Genomic DNA, 21,458 nt, shown 5'->3' with positions numbered 1-21,458 from the left:
GATAATCTGGTGCCAAAGTCCCCTTGGACAGCAGCCGCCGGAGCCTCGGCGACCCTACGATAACTTTCCCTGCCGGTGCTGCCGCCCCTTTAGGAGGGGGGAAGGACGCCGCTCTGCCTCCATGGCGACGGGCATGTGTCACTAGAGCAGGACGCTGACGCACGCGCAGACTAGGCCTAGAAGCCGAAGGCTGCGGATGAAGGCGCATGCGCCGTGAACCGACCGAAGTAGCTCTTAGCCGGGCAGTGGGGACAGAAACAAAGATGGCGGCTTCTGGTGCGGGAGTTGTTGCTATGGCGTCCTGCAGGAGGTAGGGCCTGACCCACCCCCCAGGGCCTCGGAGGGGGTGGGCACCCTCCATGGTATGTGGGGTTAGGGGGGTTTCCTCGGGCTGTAGGGATGGGGGGTGAAGTATATAGGGGGGCTGTATATAGGGGTAACTATTGGGGTTGGGGCTTGCCTATAGGGTGCAATGTATATGTGGGGGTTAGTCTATGGGGGTTGGGGCCTGCATATAGGGGATAATGTATGTATGGGAGGCTGTATACAGGGAGTTACTCTATAGGGGTTGGGGCCTCCACATGGGGGTGTAATGTGTATATGGGGGCTGTATATAGGGTGATTACTCTCTCTCTCTAGGGGCTGAGGGATGATGAGAGATGCCTCTGCATAGGGTTATGGAATGGTGTATGGGGGCTGGGGCTGTAGGGGGTCTCTAGGGAGCTGGAGGCCACATAGCGTAGATGTGGTTTGGGGGGCAGGGTGAGGGAAGGCTGGAATGATTGGTAGCTGGGCTCTGCACAAGGACACTGCCCTGTCCCTGGGTTCTCTCCCTCCAGGTAAGGGGCAGGCTGGCTGGCAGCAAGGGGTGTGTGAACTGGGTAGGATGAGGAGTGAGGGAGGTGAGTGTGGCTGGTGGGGGAACATCACAGAAAGTTTAGAAAATAAATTCTCTTTATTTGAGTGATCCGTACAGAGATTGCCTCAGGAGTTAAATGTCTTTGCTGTCTGGCGCTGTCTGTGGAAGTGCGGCCTGAAGAGACTACTGGTCCCAGCGAGCCACGCAGCATGGCCGCTTAGTTTGAGAGGGAGCACTGCATGCTGGGATCTGTAGTTGCAGTGGGTTGCACCTCTAGGTATAAGATGGAAGGCAGATGCAGCCTTCTCCATTTTATACAAATTTTGGGCAACCCTTGGGCTCCTGGCAACTTGACCAATGCCAAGCTCGGATGGGCAGAATCTGCAAACTTCGCCATCCTACTTGCAAGGGGAAGTGGCTTTGGCTTTGACTGGCCAGTTGCTCTGAAGCCCTGGCCTGGTGTCCCAGTTCATGGCACTCCCTTGTGCTTTCCCTTTCTGAAATACCATATACTCTGTCTTGAGGCCATTGAGCAGTAGCAGGGGCCTGTGCTGGTTTTCCTGAAGCAAATTGCAAATGGATCATGCCCCTCTTATCTCAATGTGTATTGCGGGGATTTGCTATTGACACATTTGTGGCTTTCCAATTGCCATTATGCTGGACCGGTAGGAATTTCATGATGACATCAGGGATAGAAAAAACACTAATCCTCCTGCTCCAAAAACATAGACCTCTGTTATTTGAGTTAAAAGGGAATCTCGATCAGCTTTTAGCAGTATCAGGCTTATGGCACACAGCTGAGTAGGTCTGATTCCATCCAGAAGATGGCAACATTATGCATACACATTAGCCAGTTAATGACAGTGTACAGCAGGGGTCCCCAATGCAGCGCCCGCCGGGGCATTTTTGTATGCCCGCCAGACACCCCGCCACCGCATTTTGGCGGCAACGCTTCTTCCCGCTGCCGCTTTTCGCCCGCCACAGTTTTCTGGGAATAGCAATATGCTATTCCCACAAGAAAGGTTGGGGACCACTGGTGTACAGGATTGTGCCAATGGACCCTAATTAAGGCTTCTAGCTGTCTTCGATCCTATATACCAAGTGTTGGCTGGCTTCATTATGTGTGGTCTGTGCCCTCTACTGTTCTGTGCTGGATGCCAGAAGGCAGGAATGGGCCAGTGCTCCTGTTCTAGAGCGTGGGAGTGCGGGAATCAGTAAGTTTCTTTGCCAGATACAAGCACTGCTTCTGGTTTTGAGCTCTGCATTGGCAAAGCCCAGCCCCTGCCAGAGGCGGTTGGTGGGAGTAACTGGCAACCCATGTCCTGACTAGTGACTCACGCTAATCACCTCTGTAGTTCAGTGCCTCACTCACCCAAATCCCTCAGCTCAGCTGAGTGAGAGGTGAGGGGGTTTGACAGCAGTACTGAGTGGGGAAAAGTCTGAATGAGAGCCTGGGAACCAGGCGGCCGGAGAGCAAACTGGGACTGCTAACGTGCCTTAGCCAAGCCATGGAGATACCCCTGTGGGAGAGGAGTCTGGTTACCAGGACCCATTCAGCCCTTGGCCTCTCTGTCAGGCTGACACAAGGCACCCATTGAGCCCCCTAGTGGTGCAGGTTCCTGCTCAGTAATTGCAGGAAGCACAGACTCACTGACTCCTTCTGCACAGACCACCTAGCTCAGGGGTGGGCAAACTTTTTGGCCTGAGGGCCACATCTAGTGTGACCAGATGTCCTGATTTTATAGGGACAGTCCTGATATTTGGGGCTTTTTTTTATATGGGCTCCTATTACCCCCCCACCCCGTCCCGATTTTTCACACTTGATATCTGGTCACCCTAGCCACATAAGCCACTTGATACCTGCCCACCTCTGACCTAGCTGCAGTTAGCGGGCAAGGCCTCGGAGCGTATGTCGGCACTGTGATTAGACACTCGTGGCTGGCCTGTGCGGCTGACTCAAGCTCACAAGGCTTGGGCTAAGAGCTTGTTAACTGCAGTGTAGATGTTTGGGCTTGGGCTGCAGCCTCAGCTTTGGGTCTCTCTCACCTCGCAGGGTGCTAGAGCCAGGGCTCCAGTCCAAGCCTGAACATCTACACTGCAATTAAATAGCCCCATAGCCTGAGTCAGCTGGCTCAGACTGGCTGGGGGTTTTAATTGCAGCATTGACATACCCTTAGTTACCCCTGCCTGGAGCTTGGTGGACTTGGCTGGAAGGCACCAGAGCCCATTAACTGTCTCCCTTGAAAACCTGCTGAAAGGGGCGTAAAAGGCCGTCTCAGGAGACTGTCCTTGAAGCAGAGCGGAAAGGGGGGTAGATGGCATGATGCTGCCTCTAGCTAGGCGCAGTCACTCCTGGCCCTGCTGTGTGAAGGTGTTGGTGCATTGTGGGATAGGGAAAGCCTGTGCCCAGCTTTCTCTCTTCACTAGCAGCACGACCTGTTGCCCTCCTGAGGAAACCCTACCATTCCCGCCCAGGTGTGCAGTATCCTACTCTGTTGGGTGGAGTCCGATGGGGCCTGTCTCACTGCAGGCCTTTCCTCCCTTTTCCTTGTGTCCTTGTGACACGAGCCAGTTTGAGCTGCTCTGGGCTGGGCTCTGTTGCCCAGCTACTTTTCAGAGGATTTCCCAGAGATTCTCGTGGCCAGAAGTCTTGGATGAAACAGCCATGGGAGCCTGTGCCTGGATCATCCTGTCTTGTGTTCTAGGGCCTCAGCCAATGGGAATCTCCACCTGGACAGCCACCGTGGAGGGGTGTGAGCTTGGTGCTGGTGGGGAAGAGACGCTTGCAGCTTGTGAGAGGTACGTCCAGTTGTGCTGGCTCGGAGCCCCGGTCCTTGCAGCCCAGCATCTGTGCCTCAGCCATGGCCAGCACCTGATGCTGCAGAGGAAGGTTTCCGCTTCCCATAATGTAGCTATCCAGCTTCGAATTACAGAGAATCCACCCAGGCTACACAGGGAGTCGGCGCTGAAATCCAGGAGCCTGGTCTCCCATTCCCTTGTTGAACCCACTGGACCACACTGCCCTCCTGGAGCTGGCATTGGCACCCTGGAGTCCTGCCTCCCAGTAGCTGAGCTCCGTTTGACTGACACTGGCTTTGACCCGCCGTGCTGACTCGTCTTTCTCCCTTTCTCCCCAGGGTTCTCCTCTCCATTGTCTCTACGATGCCCCAGGCCTCTGAACACCGGGTCAGCCGGGCTAGAGAGCAGGTCATCACATCGCAGCCCAAGGCCACCGCCAAGCTCCTGAACGGACACCGGGCTGTGAGCCAGGAGCGCCATGCCTCAGTCTCCCCTGCACTGGCCAATGGGCTCTCCATGGCTCCCAAGCTTCGCCCGCTGCCTCCCCGGCCCAGCCCACTGGACGATCGGGGGAAGAAGCAGGAGCTCGAAAGGGGCCGTGCTTCGAAGCGCAGCGACCAGCTGCGGGGCTCAGTGCCCCGGCGAGGGCCAGTGAAGGCAGACCATGCGGTCAAGGTGCCCAAGTCCCCACAGCCTGGCACCATGTCAGGCAGCGCCTCCTTCTCCATGCCATCAGGAGTGTTGCTGGTGGAACGAGATTCTGAGCGCAGGAGGAACAATCTCGCCCGCTCCAAGTCTATCAGCATTGGGGACCTGAGCCAGGCAGGGGGGCGAGGGGAGGAGTTGAGCATGGTGCTCAGCCGCTTGGTGCTCCGGGACCGCAGCCCGCCGTGCAGCCAAAAGCTGGGCCTGGGGCCCTTGGCTCTCCAGCGGAGCTCCTCGCTCAGGAGGGTCAGTGTGTCTCCTGGGCTGGATGGGAGGCCTGCGGGCGCGCTGCTCTCCGTCCGCACTGAGAGCTGCACCAGGACTCACACCCCCGATCCTCAGGTCTCCGAGTACCTGCACCCTCAGGATGTCCCAGCGGCTGGGAGCCCACCCCAGGGGAAGGTACCGTCTCCAGCTCCGTGCAGGCCCGACAAGAAGGTGTCTGTTGTAATTGCTGTTTGAAATCTACTGAGTGTGGCGGGTAGCACTCCGCGTTGCCGTCCTCCCCGTGCTCTGCTCCCAGGCCTGCTGGGGCGGATGAGCCTCATTACTGCTGATTGCTAGAGAGTGGCAGTGCCTGGCCTGATGTCTGGGGGCTGCAATCTGGGGCTTCCTCAAGGGGGAGGGGGGCTTTCTCCCATCTTGTCCAAGCCCTTACTATCCACGGAGGAGTCTAGGCCGAAGGCTCCCCCTGAGCCCTGGTGCTCTGTGGTTTTGCCCCAAGCTGCCCCCAGCCTCCTCGTTCCATGAGAACCCAGCACCTGTGGGTGGGATCCAGGGAAAATGAGCTTGTGGTCGCTATGATTCCGGCTTCAACCTGCTGAGCAGGCAAGTCGAAAGCCAGCACCACCATGGACTCCCCCAGATCTGCCCATCCAGCTGAGCACTCTGCCTCCTACATAACGAGAGACAGAGTTGCTGCTGTCAGAACGATGCTGCCACGAGGCAGAATAGCTGGGTGCACTGGGGTGGCGGGAGGGTGACGTGCCTCAGAAAGGTTGGCAGCTGGGACTAGGAGGTGGAGTGATTTTTCAAGTCCCTTGTCTGGCCATGCTTCTCCCAGGAGCATCCTTCCACCATACCATGTTTTCAGCATCCTACCTGCCCTCATGCACATGCAAGCCTGTGGGGACTGGACTGCATCAGAATTTAGTCACCGGGCCTTCAGGAAGTCTGGTGAGGGGGGGTCTCTGGCTCTGCTGAGCAGGAGCACAACATGCCAGCAAGCAAGCAGTCCCAGCATGGGTGATATCCCTGAGGGTCCTGACTTGACATGCAGCAGCAACTTTGGCTGCTTCAGGAACTGCATCCAGCACTCCATCCGCTGGGGAGCCTTCTGGGTGGGAGGGGCAGAGAACCAGCTTATGGTTTCAGTGAAGCCATCTAGCTAGTGGTATTGCATGTGAAGTTAACAGATGCCCCGAGAATTGTTGGATTGCTCATTCAGGAGACTCAAGGATGTGTGCAGGGGATGGGGTGGGGGTGGTGGTGAGTGATGTGCAAAACCACAGAGGTGATAGATGGCGAAGGCCCCTCAATCTCTCTGGCTACAACAGGTCTGATGTCCAAGGCTCTGATCAAAGTGTCCTAAACTGTCCAAATGCTCACTCAAATCTTGATCTACAGGCTTTGGGATTCCCCAGTGGCCTGACCCAGACCTTCCCCTCAGTCCCTGCCTGCAGCTCCTCTTTCCTAGCAAGAGACCCTCCCAGCTGTGTCCACCGGGCACCACAAGTGTAATCTGTTCCTTTTAGGAAATCTCTTATGTAATCTGTCTGAGCACAGGCATGGGGCTGACCACCAGGCATGGCCTGCCACCCCATACAGGGCTAGCTGGCTGTGCGGAACTTTGGCATGTTCTCACCTAGCAATCCAGTGGATTATGGCAGCCCTGAGACAGATTGGCCCAGAGTAGCTGGTTTCTTCCCCACCCCCATCCCCAGCTGTGCCTGCTGCATGGTCAGTGAGTGTTTGGTTGTATTTTCCTTCTCTGTTCCATGGTTCTTCAAACACCCATTGTCCCCAAAGTAGCTCTCCTTGCTAATTAATCCCACAGAGATGAGCCTCAAGCAGGGCCCGGAATAGCCAGGGGAAATCGGATCAGCTAATGAGCTGATGGTTTATAGAGGCAGAGGGAGGGCCCTGTGGTCCCTTCAGTTGGTGCTGTAGGGCAAGCTCAGCACTCCAGCTGCCCGCTCCTCCGTGCGGCAGGAGCCATGCCAGGCCTGCAGGGAGCTACCCTCGTGGAGCTGCCTCGAAAGCTGCACCGCACGTTGGCCACCAAACGAGAGCTGCAGGGCAAGGGGGCGGATATCTCGGAGTCGGTGGTACACACGGCGGTGATGGGGCTGCTGCTGATGACCAGTGAGGTAATGCACCATGCTCTTCCTTCTGCTGGCTGTAGGCAGTGGGACACTTCCAGCCTCTGGGGGCCATGAGCTGGCTGTGTGCGCATGTGTGTGTAGGGGGAATGGGTTGGCTGTGTGTGGCCATCCTCCTGGCACAGACTCTTCCTGCTCATGCTAGAATTAGCTACTTCAGGGTCCCTCTCCCAGGTGTTCATCCTGTCTCTCTCTCGTCTTCTCAGACACACCACACCCTCCTCCTGGGCTCTGGGCACATCGGACTCCGCAATCTTGGCAACACGGTAAGCACCTGGTGTTTGGTGCTGGGGAGCCCTGGGCAGCGGGAGGCCCCCCCCACATACTGGCAGGGCAGGCTGTCCTCTGTAGAGGGCTTTCTGAAAAGCCCATAGCCTGTGTTTTGGTGGTGTCAAAAATAGCAGTTGGTGCTTGGGAAAGTGTCTGACATGCAGAGGAGCTGGAATTGGGAGGACTCGAGGTAGCGCATCCTCCCCGCATTGCACCTCCCGGTCCGGCCTGATTCTCCCTGTGCAGACCTCATGGCAGTGTTCACACCAGGGCAAGATGACCGCAGCACCGTGGTGTTTCACACCTGCTTTGCACTCGTGTCAGTGATGCAAAGCGCAGAGAATGGAGACCTGGGCTGCCTAGATTCTACGTGACTGCAGCCATGATTCCCTGATGTGCCATGTGAGAGTGCCCCTTCCCGTGGGGGTGCCCTGCCACGGAGATCTGAGATCACTGAATGCTGTAGTTTCTCACATGAGTCTAATGTCATCATGGTATATGTAACCTCCCCCAGTCATCTCCCTTTCTCGTTGTTCCCGGGTCTGTCCCTTCCCTGAAGAGCGCCCTTGGAATACTGCTCACCAGGGACTGTTCTCCCACTGTCACCATCTCTGAGCCAGCGCCTGCCTGCCTGCTTTAATCCTTGTGGGATTGGGAGTGCAGCAGCTTTCCCCAGAAGTGCAGATGGGCTCCCAGAGCCCTTGGGCTGGGACAGGCGGATGGGGGCGGTGGTCAGGGGCTGCGCCTGTTACCGCCAGCAGTGTGGTGGGCTGGAGCCTGCACATGCCAATACAACCACCCCGTTGAGTCCAATCAAAGGGCCATGCCTGTGTTGCATGGAGGAGCCAGCAGTTGTGCGGTGAGTGGAGCTGACTCACCTGTAGCCACCTTTCCCACCCAGCTGTGGTTCCCCTTGCACCCCCTGGGCTAGTTGCCTCTGGGCTGTTCCCTGCAGCCCCAGCGCTGGAGGGCACTAAACTATCCCAGGCTGCACTGGGCCCTCTGCCCAAACCCTGCTGTGTCTAGCACAGTGTCACTGCTGCGTGTCAGAGGCCTTGTGCTGCTGATGGAGATTGTCCTATAGCCCAGGTTGCAGGGGTTTGGCTGAGCTGAGTTCTGCCTGTGTTGTCTGAGAGGCTCCAAGAAGCCCTCGTGCAGCATTGAGCGGCAGCAGCTTGAGTCTAGCTTGGGAGGTGGTTGAGCAGCTGCACATGGCCAGTGACTCCGTCTTCCTGGTGGGTAGGTTGATCTCGAGGGACCCTCCTCCCCATCACCGATCTGCTTCACTGTGGGTGGCCTCCTCCTTTGGGAGCCCATCAGTGTCCCTGCTACATCTGCTGCCAACCCGGTCTCTGCACAGTGGCAAGAGATGTGTGGCTGTTGGGATGGCCTGGTTAGGAGGGGGATGCTTGGAGCAGAGCTTGGCAGGGTGAGCTGACTGAGTGGGGTAACGGGTGGTAATGGTGCCCACGAGCCTGCACTCTGGGCTTGCCGCTCTCCATGGCTCCTGTCCAGTAGGAACTACAGCCCCTCCTGTGCGGGCCAATCCCAGCTGCATGCAGAGGGCTGGGGGAGGTAGCACCTGGGGCATGGGGCCCACCGTGACTGCCTGCATGTGCCCTGCAGTGCTTCATGAACGCTGTGCTCCAGTGCCTGAGCAGCACCAAGCCTCTGCGCGACTACTGCCTGCGCAAGGAGTTCCTCCAGGAGCAGCCCAGCACCTCGCGGGCCCAGCAGGAGCTCACGGAAGGTAGGTGAGCCAGCCGGCTGCCTTCCTGCTGCTCCCCAGCCCTGCACTCACACAGCTGGCTCGCTGCCCAGGAACTGCCTGGGTCCGGCTGCCATGGGAGCTAATCCCCGCCCCAGCGACCAGGGTTATGTAAGCACCCTGCCCAAGTGAGGCCAGTTGGAAAGTCTGTTACATAAAGAGCAGGGCCGAATACCCTGCCATGACAGTGCTGACACTGTGCCTGGCGTGGGAGCGGGCAGGGCACAGGTGTATGGAGGATGGGCCCATCTCCAGGCTCTGGAGCGCTGAGCATGTCCGTCTCACCTTGGGCACCGCAGGGCAAGGACAAGGCCGGAGGGCCAGCGCTAAGGTTGCGGGAGAGATCTTGGTGGCAGAGTCAGGAATAGGATCCAGGCATCCTGACTCCTCCTGGGCTCTGCCCACTGTCCTACGCTCCCTTTGACCCCATCTAGCTGTTCCTTCACTCCTCCCTGTCCCCCAGTCTGTGCCATGCGCAGCGGTTTGGGGGCAGCAATACCCTGTGGGTCTGGGGGTATTTCCTGCCTCTCCTGCCCGGGCTGCTCCAGCATGGTCCAGTTGGAGATTGGCCCCTCCCCAGAGGCAGGGAATCCCGCTCCCCCGCCCCATGGCTGTCGTGCCAGCTGGGGTGAAGGAGCTGGCTGTGGGGTGGTACAGGTGGGGTAACATGGGATGGTGGCTTGTCTCCCCTCAGCATTTGCAGATGTCATCAGTTCACTGTGGCACCCAGACTCCACTGAAGCTGTGGACCCTGGGCGGTTCAAAGCTGTCTTTCAGAAGTACGTCCCGTCCTTCACAGGCTACAGGTGAGAGGGCTCCCTGTGGGCCCTGGACCTCTTCTCTCACAGCCATGGGCAGGGGCTGTCCCAGTGCACCATGGGATGCAGTCACCTCTGGGCAGAGTTTAGCGCCAGCATAGTGTGCATCTTAGAGGAACCGGTCCAGCCAGGGCGATCTCAGGTTTGTGCAGAGCACAGTGGGGCTTTCCCAGAGCCCTGGCAGGGTGATGTGCTGAGTAAGGGGGGCCGACAGCAGAAGGGCTGGGTCAGAGCTGCTAGGAAAGCCCCACTGCTGATGAACCTTGAGCATGGAGAGCTGTGGGGCCAGGGGAGGGGACCCTGAATGTGGACAGTTCTGGGTGGGAGAACTGAAGCCAGGGGAGGGACTCATTGTGTAGAGGGGCCTGGGGAGCAGGACTGGGGGAGGGGACCCAGTGTGTGGAGAGTGTGCGGGCTGGGGAAGGGAACGCAGTGTGTGCAGGGTGTTGGGGGGCAGGGCTGGGGACCCAGTGTGTAGAGGGGGCTGGGGATGCAGTGTGTGGAGGGTGCTGGGGGGCAGGGCTGGGGAAGGGGACCCGGTGTGTGGAGGGGGCTGGAGGCTAGGGCTGGGGCTGGGGATGCAGTGTGTGGAGGGGGCTGGGGCTGAGGACGCAGTGTGTGAAGGGGGCTGGGGGTCAGGGCTGGGGAAGGGGACTCAGTGTGTGGAGGGTGTTGGGAGGCGGGGCTGTGGGAGGAGACCCAGTGTGTGGGGAGGCCTGGGGAACGGGGCTGTGGGAGGATACCCACCGTGTGGAGGGTGCTGTGGGGCAGGGCTGGGGCTGGGAGAGGGGAAAGTGGAGGGTGCTTGGGGGTAGGGCTGGGGAAGGGGATCGAGTGTGTGGAGAGGGTGCAGGGCTGGGGAAGGGGATGCAGTGTGTGGAGGGTGTTGGGGGGCAGGGCTGGGGCCCCAGTGTGTGGAGCGGGCTGGGGCTGGGGACGCAGTATGTGGAGGGGGCTGGGGAAGGAGATGCAGTGTGTGGAGGGTTTTGGGAGGTGGGGCTGGGGGAGGGGACGCAGTGTGTGGAGGGTTTTGGGAGGTGGGGCTGGGGGAGGGGACGCAGTGTGTGGAGGGTTTTGGGAGGTGGGGCTGGGGGAGGGGACGCAGTGTGTGGAGGGTTTTGGGAGGTGGGGCTGGGGGAGGGGACGCAGTGTGTGGAGGGTTTTGGGAGGTGGGGCTGGGGGAGGGGACGCAGTGTGTGGAGGGGGCTGGGGGTCAGGGCTGGGGGAGGGGACCCGGTGTATGGAGGGTGCTGGAGGCTAGGGCTGGGGAAAGGGACACAATGTGTGCGGGATGCTGGGGCTGGGAACGCAGTGTGTGAAGGGGGCTGGGGCTGGGGAAGGGGATGCAGTGTGTGGAGGGGACTGGAGCTGGGGAAGGGCTCGGGGATGCAGTGTGTGGAGGGTGTTGGGAGGCGGGGCTGTGGGAGGATACCCACCGTGTGGAGGGTGCTGTGGGGCAGGGCTGGGGCTGGGGCTGGGAGAGGGGAAAGTGGAGGGCGCTGGGGGGTAGGGCTGGGGAAGGGGATGCAGTGTGTGGAGGGTGTTGGGGGACTGGGGGAGGGGACCCAGTGTGTGGAGGGGACTGGAGCTGGGGAAGGGCTCGGGGATGCAGTGTGTGGAGGGTGTTGGGAGGCGGGGCTGTGGGAGGATACCCACCGTGTGGAGGGTGCTGTGGGGCAGGGCTGGGGCTGGGGCTGGGAGAGGGGAAAGTGGAGGGCGCTGGGGGGTAGGGCTGGGGAAGGGGATGCAGTGTGTGGAGGGTGTTGGGGGACTGGGGGAGGGGACCCAGTGTGTGGAGGGGACTGGAGCTGGGGAAGGGCTCGGGGGATGCAGTGTGTGGAGGGTGTTGGGAGGCGGGGCTGTGGGAGGATACCCACCGTGTGGAGGGTGCTGTGGGGCAGGGCTGGGGCTGGGAGAGGGGAAAGTGGAGGGCGCTGGGAGGTAGGGCTGGGGAAGGGGATGCAGTGTGTGGAGGGTGTTGGGGGACTGGGGGAGGGGACCCAGTGTATGGAGGGTGCTGGAGGCTAGGGCTGGGGAAGGGGATGCAATGTGCGCAGGGGGCTGGGGAAGGGGATGCAGTGTGTGGAAGCTCTTGAAGGGCGGGGTTGGGCTGAGCCCTGACTGGCCATTCTTGTCTCTAGCCAGCAGGACGCCCAGGAGTTCCTGAAGTTTTTCATGGACCGGCTGCATGTGGAGATCAACAGGAAGGGGCGCAAAACTCCCAGCATCCTCTCTGATACCAAATGGCCCTTGGTGCTAGAGGACTCGGACCCCCTGAGGTGAGCAGGCTGAGCTGGTTGGGGGCTGCGACTCCCAGGGACGCAGCAAAATGTGGCTCATGTTGTGAGCTGGTCCTTGTAGCCCTGCACTGAGGGTCTGAAAGCAGTAGGACTGCCCCTGGCAAGAACTCCATCGCTGCGCAGCCGGAGCTGGTGGGGCTCAAGGGGGCGGGAACCAGGCTGGTGTCCTGGCTGGGTCTAGTTAGTCTGACCTTGGCTTGGGCCCCGGGGACAGAAGCAGTGACAGCCCCAGGGCCAGCAGGCAGCTCTCGTGGATTTGGGGTGTCGGGTTCCCAGGCTCCCCTCCCAGCAGCTGCATTGTTGCCCAGGGTGGAGGGAGCCTGCGGCGAGAGCAAGGGGGCAGGTGGGGAGGAGATTGACAACAGCACATAGTCTACTTTCAGCCTTGGGGCTGCTGGCTCGGGGCATGGGGGGGAGGAGTTTGGGGAGTCTCAGCCCCCCCAAGCACAACCCGGCCCCTGGCTGCCTCAGCAAAGGGGCTACAGAGAGCCCAGGCCTGTGTGTGGAGGGAGCTGCCCTTGGGGTTCCTCCCTCAGCAGCCCCCCACTATTGTCTCCCTCTTGGGTTTTTCCTAGTGATGACGAACGAGCCAACCAGATGTGGAAGCGCTATCTGGAGAGAGAGGACAGCAAGATAGTGGGTGAGCACAACCTCCCTGTCGGGCCCCTGGCCTGGGGGCTCTGATGGGCGTATGGCCATCCTCCCCCATAGGCAGCATGTGACTCTCTTACCTTTGGGGAGGCTGGGGGTGAGTGTCAGAAGTTTCCTAGAAGTGGGGGAGGGGTACTGCTGCCTGGACTGTGGCCCTGCCTCCCACTCCGCCCCAAAGCCCCGCCTGCACTCCACCCTCTCTCTGCCCCGAGGCCCCACTCCCACTCTGCCACCCCCACTTGGCCTCTTCCCCCACAGGTCCCCTGCTCCCCTACTGCTTGCTCCTCTCCTCCCCCTCTGCCTGCCCTTTGCACCTGTCTACTCCCTCCCCTGGAGAGGCGCAAGTGGCAGACTGGGGGGAAGGGGAACTTGGGGAAAGAGGTGAAGCGAGGGCAAGGCCTTGCGGGGGCGGGGAAGAGGCACAGTGCCGGGGAGACCTGGGCAGGGGGAGGGGCAGAGCAGGGACGGGAAGAGGCACAGTGTGGGCAAGGCCACAGGGGAAGAGGCCAAGTGAGGCCTCAGGGTGGAGTGCGGGTGGCCCCCCACTTCTCGGGAACTTCCTCTTTTATACCCACTGCCCATGCCCTCCCACCACGCAATCCCTCTGGCCCTACAGCTGGGGGCTCTGATGGAAGTGTAGCTCCACTCCCACCCCTCTGTCCCCTCTGCCTAGTCCCTCTGGGCCTGCTGGGGGCTCTGATGGAGGTATGGCTCCATGCCCGCCCCCATTCTCTCTGGGCCCATGGCTGTGGGGCTCTGATGGAGGTATGGCTCCATGCCCCCCTCTGGGCCCGCTGCTGGGGGCTGAGTCAGCGGAGACCCCTGGCTGGGACAGGCAGACTCTGCCAGGACTTTGTCTCCCTCCAGCCAGATGGGATGTGCAAGATGGGCTGGATGAATGCACTATAAGGTGGGTAGAAAGCTGGCTAAATTGTCGGGCTCAACGGGTAGTGATCAATGGCTCCATGTCTAGTTGGCAGCCGGTATCAAGTGGAGTGCCCCAAGGGTCGGTCCTGGGGCCGGTTTTATTCAATATCTTCATAAATGATCTGGAGGATGGTGTGGATTGCACTCTCAGCAAATTTGCGGATGATACTAAACTGGGAGGAGTGGTAGATACGCTGGAGGGGAGGGATAGGATACAGAAGGACCTAGACCAATTGGAAGATTGGGCCAAAAGGAATCTGATGAGGTTCAATAAGGATAAGTGCAGGGTCCTGCACTTAGGACGGAAGAAGCCAATGCACAGCTACAGACTAGGGACCGAATGGCTAGGCAGCAGTTCTGCAGAAAAGGACCTAGGGGTGACAGTGGACGAGAAGCTGGATATGAGTCAGCAGTGTGCCCTTGTTGCCAAGAAGGCCAATGGCATTTTGGGATGTATAAGTAGGGGCATAGCGAGCAGATCGAGGGACGTGATCGTTCCCCTCTATTCGACATTGGTGAGGCCTCATCTGGAGTACTGTGTCCAGTTTTGGGCCCCACACTACAAGAAGGATGTGGATAAATTGGAGAGAGTCCAGCGAAGGGCAACAAAAATGATTAGGGGACTGGAACACATGAGTTATGAGGAGAGGCTGAGGGAGCTGGGATTGTTTAGCCTGCAGAAGAGAAGAATGAGGGGGGATTTGATAGCTGCTTTCAACTACCTGAAAGGGGGTTCCAAAGAGGATGGCTCTAGACTGTTCTCAATGGTAGCAGATGACAGAACAAGGAGTAATGGTCTCAAGTTGCAGTGGGGGAGGTTTAGATTGGATATTAGGAAAAACTTTTTCACTAAGAGGGTGGTGAAACACTGGAATGCGTTACCTAGGGAGGTGGTAGAATCTCCTTCCTTAGAGGTTTTTAAGGTCAGGCTTGACAAAGCCCTGGCTGGGATGATTTAACTGGGAATTGGTCCTGCTTTGAGCAGGGGGTTGGACTAGATGACCTTCTGGGGTCCCTTCCAACCCTGATATTCTATGATTCTATGGGGTTTGAGCTCCGCATGTGCCGGGGCTCTAAGTGCACAGCATCCTGCCCCTCCCTGGAGCAGGGTGATGGGCAGGGGAAGGCTGGATCTAACCAAGCCAGTAGAATTGCCCCAGATGGGCGTGAACGCTGGAGTGTTGCCCCTTTCCCAGGTGGCATGGGCAGGAGCCGAGCCCCTTGTGGGAGGAGAGAGCCACACACTTCCCCTTTCCCATCTCTAGCCCAGTCTGGCACGGAGTGGCATGTGATAATCCCCGTCAGTCACCGGTGACAGAGGCACTGGACAGTTCTCCGGTCACTGACACCCAGTGGCTCGGCTGGCATCGGCGTGGTTTGGGCCCCTGGGTATGGCGGTGCTGGGGTGGCCCTCTGGGCACTGGCGCTCATAGCTGCCTTGGAGCGAGGGGAGGAGCCACTTGTCCCCTTGGCTCCTGTCAGGGGTGTGCTCAATCCCACGCCAAGCTGGGCTGGCAGGGGGCACTCAGCAGGGGACGTGGGGTGGGGGAGACACGTGCTCACCCCATCCCGTCTCCCTCCCAGATCTCTTCGTTGGCCAGCTGAAAAGCTGCCTCAAGTGTCAGGCCTGTGGCTACCGCTCCACCACCTTCGAAGTCTTCTGTGACCTCTCCCTCCCCATCCCAAAGGTAGGGGCTGTGAGGGCTGGGTCAGTCCATCCTGGCTGGGGTGCACGGGGAGAGACCCTCCGCCTTCTCTGTTCTAGTTCATTCTCTCTTTGGCAGCTGGATGCATGGGTGGCTGGTGAACCAGCCGTTGGGGAGACTAGCTCCCAGCCCCTTCCCTTCTGCCCGAGGCGCCACCCCTCACCCTCCCCTTTCCCCTCTCCCCCCGCAGGAGCCCAGAGCACCCCCACCGTGGCCTCTCCAGCCCCAGGCTGCCTGAGTGCCCCCAGACCCAGAGCTCTGGGTGGGCCCCAGCCCCCTGGGCGGAGCAGTCCCAGCCCCCTGAGCGTCAGGCAGCTTGGCCCCAGCCCCAGCACGCCAGGCAGGCCCCAGCCCTGGAGTGCCAAATAGCGTGTTCCCAGCCCCAGTGTCAGCTGCCCCAAGTCCTGGCAGCACGCTGGCATGCCCCAGCCCCAGTCAGCGTGGGCTACCGAAGAGTGGGAAGGAACTGCAGGAAGGGGTCTGGGGGCAGTGTGGGCGGGGCCACGCCAGGCTGATTGGGGAGGTACAGCCTCCTCCAGCCTATGATACTGGCCCCCTGCCTGGTCTGTGTCCCTCCCCTCCACGCAAGGGCTGAGCCTGACTCCACACGCCCCGCCCTGTCAGGGCTAGCTCCCTCCCCTGCTCTGACCCCCTGCACCCCTCCCCTGCTTTCTCTTGCAGAAGGGCTTTGCCGGGGGGAAGGTCTCTCTACTCGACTGCTTCAGCCTTTTCACCAAGGAGGAGGAGCTGGATTCCGAGAACGCTCCAGTAAGGGAAGGGCCAGAGGCCCCACCGCATGCAGTGCATAGGGATGGGCCCTTGCCCTGCTGTGCTGGCGGGGCCTTGACCGCTCCATCCCACAGGGCTGTGAGGGACATCCCATATCGGGTGGGGCACTAGGAGCTGGACCAGGTCAGGCTGCAGAGGGCTCCAGCATCACTACCACCTCTGCAGGGCAGTAACTGGGCAGCACCAGGTGGGGTGCTTGGAGGCTGAGATCCAGGCAGAGGGGGGCATGACAGGGAAGCGGGGGGAGCAGGAAGGGATGGTAGGAGGCTGCTTGGAGCCTTGACATCAAAGCAACAGGAGACTGCAGCTCATGCAGGGTCGTGGGAGGGCAGCTGGCAATGGCGTAACTGAGGCAGGAGGCTCTGGGCCCGGCTGTGCCAGCCACAGCGGGGCTGGAGCAGTCAGCATAGCTTGGCCTCCTCCCCTGCGCACTCTGAGCTAGGCTGTCCTGTGCCTTGGAGCAGGTCTGTGACAAGTGTCGGCAGAGGACAAGAAGCACCAAGAAACTAACCATTCAGCGCTTCCCCCGCATCCTGGTCCTGCGTATCCTGTCTGTTGTGGTGTGGGAGTGCTCTGGGGGGAAGGGGGCAAAGCCTTTTGCCTTTGGGTGGCCCATTCAGCCCTGGCTTGACCCTGCTCAGCATCTGGGGACATTGGGATTAGCTTGGGTTTTCCTGTTGGGGTGCGACTCATTCAGTACTGGCCATTGCTGGCCCCATGGCCCAGAGGCCTGGCCTGGTCCAGCACGTGCTGTTCCGCAGACTGCGTCTGGCTGAGCTTCCTGACAGTGTCCCAGCACTAGAGGGGTGGGGGCTCGTAGTACAGGACACAGCAAACAAGGAAAGTTTGGCAGCCTTGGTAGAGCCTGTGTGGCAGACGTCTGCTCGGTGCCTGGCTGGGATCCATGGCTCAGGTAGAGCTGCGGGTGTGTCCCTGGCACTGGCAGCATGTAGTGTAGAGAGGGATGTGCCGGATCCTGAGGGGCTGGGCTAGCACAAGTTCCTGCAGGCTACAAGCCATCTTCCCCATCAGGACAGAGGCCACCCCTACCTCTTGGTCCCCTTGCCTGTTACCTCCCTTAACCGGCCACTTCCCTGGCCAGACCTGAACAGGTTCTCCACCACCCGGTACTCCATCAAGAAATGCTCTGTCTTCGTGGACTTCCCTCTGCAGCGACTTAACCTGAAGGAGTTTGCCAGTGAGAAGACTGGTAGGTGTCCTGACACCAGCCCACCCAGCATGTCCAGCACTCTCCCTCCAAGCCATGCCTTGCAGGGCCCTGGCTGGGGTGGGGAGCACACGGGCTCCTGACCTTGTTCTTGGGGAGGGAGACTCTCACATTGTTCAACCAGCTGCTGCAGGCGTTGGCCCCAAACCGCCTTGGCTGGCAGGCCCCTGGGGTGGCTCCCATAGAGCACAGAGCAGGGCTGAAAGGGCTAACAGCCTGCAGCGAATAGCCCACACCTGGCCCACACCCTGGGCTGGTGCTATTGCCATGTGCAGTGGAGAGGGGCCCTGGTGAGGGAGGAGGGAGGGGCTGAAGGGAGCGGGCGGGGCCCGGAGGAGGGAGGGGCTGAAGGGAGCGGGCGGGGCCCGGAGGAGGGAGGGGCTGAAGGGAGCGGGCGGGGCCCTGGTGAGGGGGGGAGAGGGGCTGAAGGGAGCGCAGGAGTGGGCATGGCCCTGGTGGGGGGGAGGGCGGGACTGAAGGGAGCGGGCGGGGCCCGGAGGAGGGAGGGGCTGAACGCAATGGGGAGCGGACGAGGCCCGGAGGAGGGAGGGGCTGAACGCAATGGGGAGCGGGCGGGGCCCTGGTGAGGGGGGGAGAGGGGCCGAAGGGAGTGCAGGAGTGGGCATGGCCCTGGTGGGGGGGAGGGTGGGACTGAAGGGAGCAGATGGGGCCCTGGTGGGGGGGAGAGAGGGGCTGAAGGGAGTGCAGGTGTGGGCGTGGCCCTGGTGAGGGGGAGGGGCTGAAGGGAATAGGGTGTGGGTGGTTCAATGGAAGTGTTTGCCAAGGGGCTCTGGGGGATGGACTCAGCTGCCCAGGCCAAATCCAACCAGTTCAATGCCATTTCCTAGGAGCTGGGTGGGTTCTGGAGGACCCAGCTCCCTGCGCTCTGAGCATCCTCCTTAGGGCTCTGCAAACACCCAGGGAGGGACTCCCTGCACTGCTGCTGGCAGCTCACTCTGGTTGGACCTGGACCAAGGCTCCTGCCACTCACTGGGAGTGGTGCTGAGCAGACAGGCAGTGCTCCCCACAGCACCCCCTAGAGGAGTAGAGCATCTTCCTTCCCTTTCTGGGGGTGGGGAAACTGAGGCACGGGGGGACTGCGGCTTACCCAAAGCTGCAGAAGAAGTCTGTTGGAGCCAAGGTTAAAACCCAGATATGCTGGCTCCCTGGCCTGTGCTCAGTCCACGCTCTTCCCAGAACCACCATCCTGAGCTGAGAATCTGGGACTGCAAATGGGTGCAGCCGGGCATGGGGCAGAGGCGCAGTGTGTCAGCCAGGCTCCGAGGGGGCAGGCTTGGCTTGGCTGCCCCAAGGGCATGGCATTTTGACCCCTGCTAGCTCTGCTAGCTGGGCCTAGCTTTGCAGAAGGCTGAGGCAGATTGCCAGGGAAGGGGATGTCTCACCTTCCACCTAGAGCGAGGCTGGAACGCAGCCAGGAACCGCTCTACACACACAGGGAGTGGGTCAGGGTGGCCTCCCTCCATGGCAAGGTCTCTGGGGGCAAGCAAGGGGGTTCGCTGTAACCTGCACAGATAGAGTTTGGGGGGAAAGTGCTGGTTGATCACTGCACAGAGAGGGATCTGGGGTTTGGGAGGATGCTGGAGCTACATGTCAAGGGCTCTGGGGGACAAGCAAGGGGGCTTACTGCCTGGAAAGGGCTCTTGGGGAGTAAGAGTGCCAGGGGGGTGGCTGTGTGGAGAAGGCTGTGGAGGGTAGGGATGTAAATACTGTTTTAAAAGTTTTTGTTTAAATGATTAACCGATTGAGTGGCTGGGGCTGCTCCAGATGGGCAGCGCGGGGCCCCTGGTGCTGCCTGGTGCTGGGATTTGCATGGAGAAGGCTCTGGGGGAGTGGTGAGGGTGCTGGGGACCTGGGGGAGTGGTGAGGGCTCTGGGGAAGCTGGGGGAATGTCCGGGGGTTGCGTGACCAGACCTGAGCCGTTGTGTGTTGCAGGGAGCCCGGTGTATAACCTCTACGCCCTGTGCAATCACTCGGGCAGCGTGCACTATGGTCACTACACCGCCTTCTGCAGGGACCAGTCCGGCTGGCGGGTCTACAACGATTCCCGGTATGTGGGGGGCAGGGCGCTCCTGCAGCCATGGCACTGGGGTCCTCCAGGCTGGGTGCAGGGTGAGACCTTGAACCCCTAGAGGAGGCCAGTGGGCCAATAGGTGCGGGTCCATGTCTGAATGTGAATCTGTGACGTGCTGCAAGGGCTCCCCAGGGGGGAGGGTCCAGCCCTGGCACAGTGGGGTCCTGTGCCCATTGTGCACTCCTAGGCCCTGCACCGATGACAGGCGTTCCTGGAAGGGACTGGCGCCCTTGGCCCTGGCGCCCTGTGACTCTATCCCAGCTGGAGGCAATGGGGCAGGCAGGTTCAGTGCTGTCCTCTCAGGAAGCCTGGCAGCCTGCGGTGACGGCAGCAAGGAGAGGCCCCCCGAGGCCTAATGAACGCACCCTGTTTGTGTGCAGGCTCTCCAGCCTGAGACCCCAGAATGCACCTGGAATCCTGGGGAAATGTGAGGAAGGGCCCAGTGCAGGCTGCAGGTGGTCTGGACTGTGCCTCTCTCAGCCCTGCCCTTCCCCCTTGGCCTGCCCCAGGGCTTTCCCTTGCCTGCTGGCTGGCTCCAGTAAGCCAGTGCACCATGGAGAGAGAGAGAGAGCAGAGCAGAGCAGCTTCGCTCTGAACTGCTCTGAAAGCTGAGAAGCCCCTGCCCTGGGGCCAGCCAGACCCGTGCCCTGGGCAGTGATGGTGCAGAATGCTTCTGTGTGGCAGGAGTGCTGCCAGGGTAGCGGCTGGGATTGGAGCTTTTGCTGGCACTTTGGCGTAGCCTGCAATGCGTGGCCCTGGCCCCAGGGGGAAGCCAGGTGTGGAGGCTGGGTGGGCGCTGGCGGGCCAGGCGGGTGCGGAGCTAATGCCATCTCCTCCCTGCAGCGTGTCCCCGCTCAGCGAGAACCAGGTGCCATCTAGTGAGGGCTACGTGCTCTTCTATGAGCTGGACGACCATCATGGGAAGAAACAATGAAGTCTTGGACCCTGGCACCTGTGCCACAACCCTCTTACCTCAGAGACTGAGCCCAGCTCTCGGGGATCCTCAGCTGCTCACAGGCCTGGAGGCAGTGTGGGGGATGAGCAGCCCACCTGCTCACCGGTGCCTGGGGGAGGATGGGACGTGCCGACCCACTGGACAGGGGCAAGGGGCCTGCCTTGCCCATCGCTGGGTGCATGGGGGAGGGGCCTGGCATGGCCCCCACCCCTGCTATTCTGACACAGCGTGGGGCCTTTGTTCACACAGTGAGGCTGTAAATAAACCCCGGAGCCACACTCCAGGCAGGAACTTTTTCTGAATAAATTTACTAAGAAAAGTGCCCAGGCTCTCTGTTGGGGGAGAAGGGCCCTGCTGGGTGCTTAGGCTCAGCTCTTCTCCCCCCTGCCCTCCTCTAGCCTCACCCTGTGTCTGCCTGGTGCCAGGACCAACTGCTGCAGGCCGAGGTGGAGGAACCCACAACTGCTGTCATTACGCCAGAGGCTTAGTGCCGAAGGGACAGGAGAGCTGGAGCACGTGCAGCCTGTACATTACGCTGGGAAGGAAGCCTGGTCTCAGCACACACGGCCAACCCTGGTCGAGCTTGGCCTGGCCAGCAGACGGGGCCCGGAAGACAATGCCCTTGGCATGAGAAACACCGAGAGCCTGGTACAGCTGGGATATCTACCTCTGGCAGGGATCCTGCTGCAGCGAGGGCCACCTACCAGGACAGCTCCCTGGGACAGGTGTGTGGGGAGCAAGGGCCATTTTCTGTCCCTTTCCAATGCTGAGATGGCTGAAACCAGCAGCCCTAGGGGACTGATGGTTCCAGACTTGCCCAGGGCCAGACTATCATGCAACCTCCCAGGCAGCTGTCCTGCCTGTGAAAGGACCATCACTGAGAGCCTGCTGTGGAGGCCGTCGCCTTGAAATGGCTCTGAACCCCTTGCTCTGGCTCCAGGGAACTTCCCAGCTTGCCCTAGGGTTGAGCACACGGCTTAGAGCCAGGGGGAGGGAGCGGGCGCAGGCCTATTTAAGAGGGGGAATTGCTCTGGGCCAGGGGACTGACCACCGCCACGTGTAAGAGGGGCTCACAGGAGCGCAAGGGCAGGACAGACTCTGCCCAGGCTGCACACCAACTGGGTGGAGCTCAGATGTAGGGGGTGTCTCTGAGTGTGTCCTAGATTTATTTTTCTTCCAAGGCTGTGTCACTCGAGGACTTTCAGTGTAA

The 21,458-nt window shown here is 60.4% G+C and overlaps 1 protein-coding gene across 6 annotated transcripts; it reads left to right on the top strand.

Moving 5' to 3' along the window:
• Positions 1 to 245: 245 nt before the first annotated feature.
• USP21 (ubiquitin specific peptidase 21) lies at positions 246 to 20,539 on the top strand (the record flags this gene model as incomplete). 6 transcript variants are annotated; one of them, XM_084614053.1, is made up of 14 exons in its annotated part: positions 246 to 310; positions 3,565 to 3,658; positions 3,997 to 4,801; positions 6,951 to 7,010; positions 8,641 to 8,764; positions 9,477 to 9,588; positions 11,742 to 11,879; positions 12,476 to 12,540; positions 15,063 to 15,166; positions 15,866 to 15,952; positions 16,438 to 16,516; positions 17,076 to 17,183; positions 19,155 to 19,269; positions 20,137 to 20,539. In XM_084614053.1, 13 exons carry the CDS (start codon positions 3,576 to 3,578, stop codon positions 20,225 to 20,227), a joined length of 1,971 nt encoding a protein of 656 aa, XP_084470179.1. In that variant the 3' UTR covers positions 20,228 to 20,539. The 6 variants fall into 6 exon arrangements, with proteins under 6 accessions (XP_084470179.1, XP_084470180.1, XP_084470178.1 ...); XM_084614054.1 differs by having other exon boundaries at positions 254 to 362; positions 3,997 to 4,765; XM_084614052.1 differs by having other exon boundaries at positions 254 to 362.
• Positions 20,540 to 21,458: the final 919 nt, after the last annotated feature.

Source organism: Lepidochelys olivacea (genome assembly GCF_965140295.1).
Source record: "Lepidochelys olivacea isolate rLepOli2 genome assembly, chromosome: 24".
Classification (NCBI taxonomy): Eukaryota; Metazoa; Chordata; order Testudines; family Cheloniidae; genus Lepidochelys; species Lepidochelys olivacea.
Note: the sequence above shows the minus strand (reverse complement) of the source record. Positions and strands in the feature narration are given on the sequence as shown.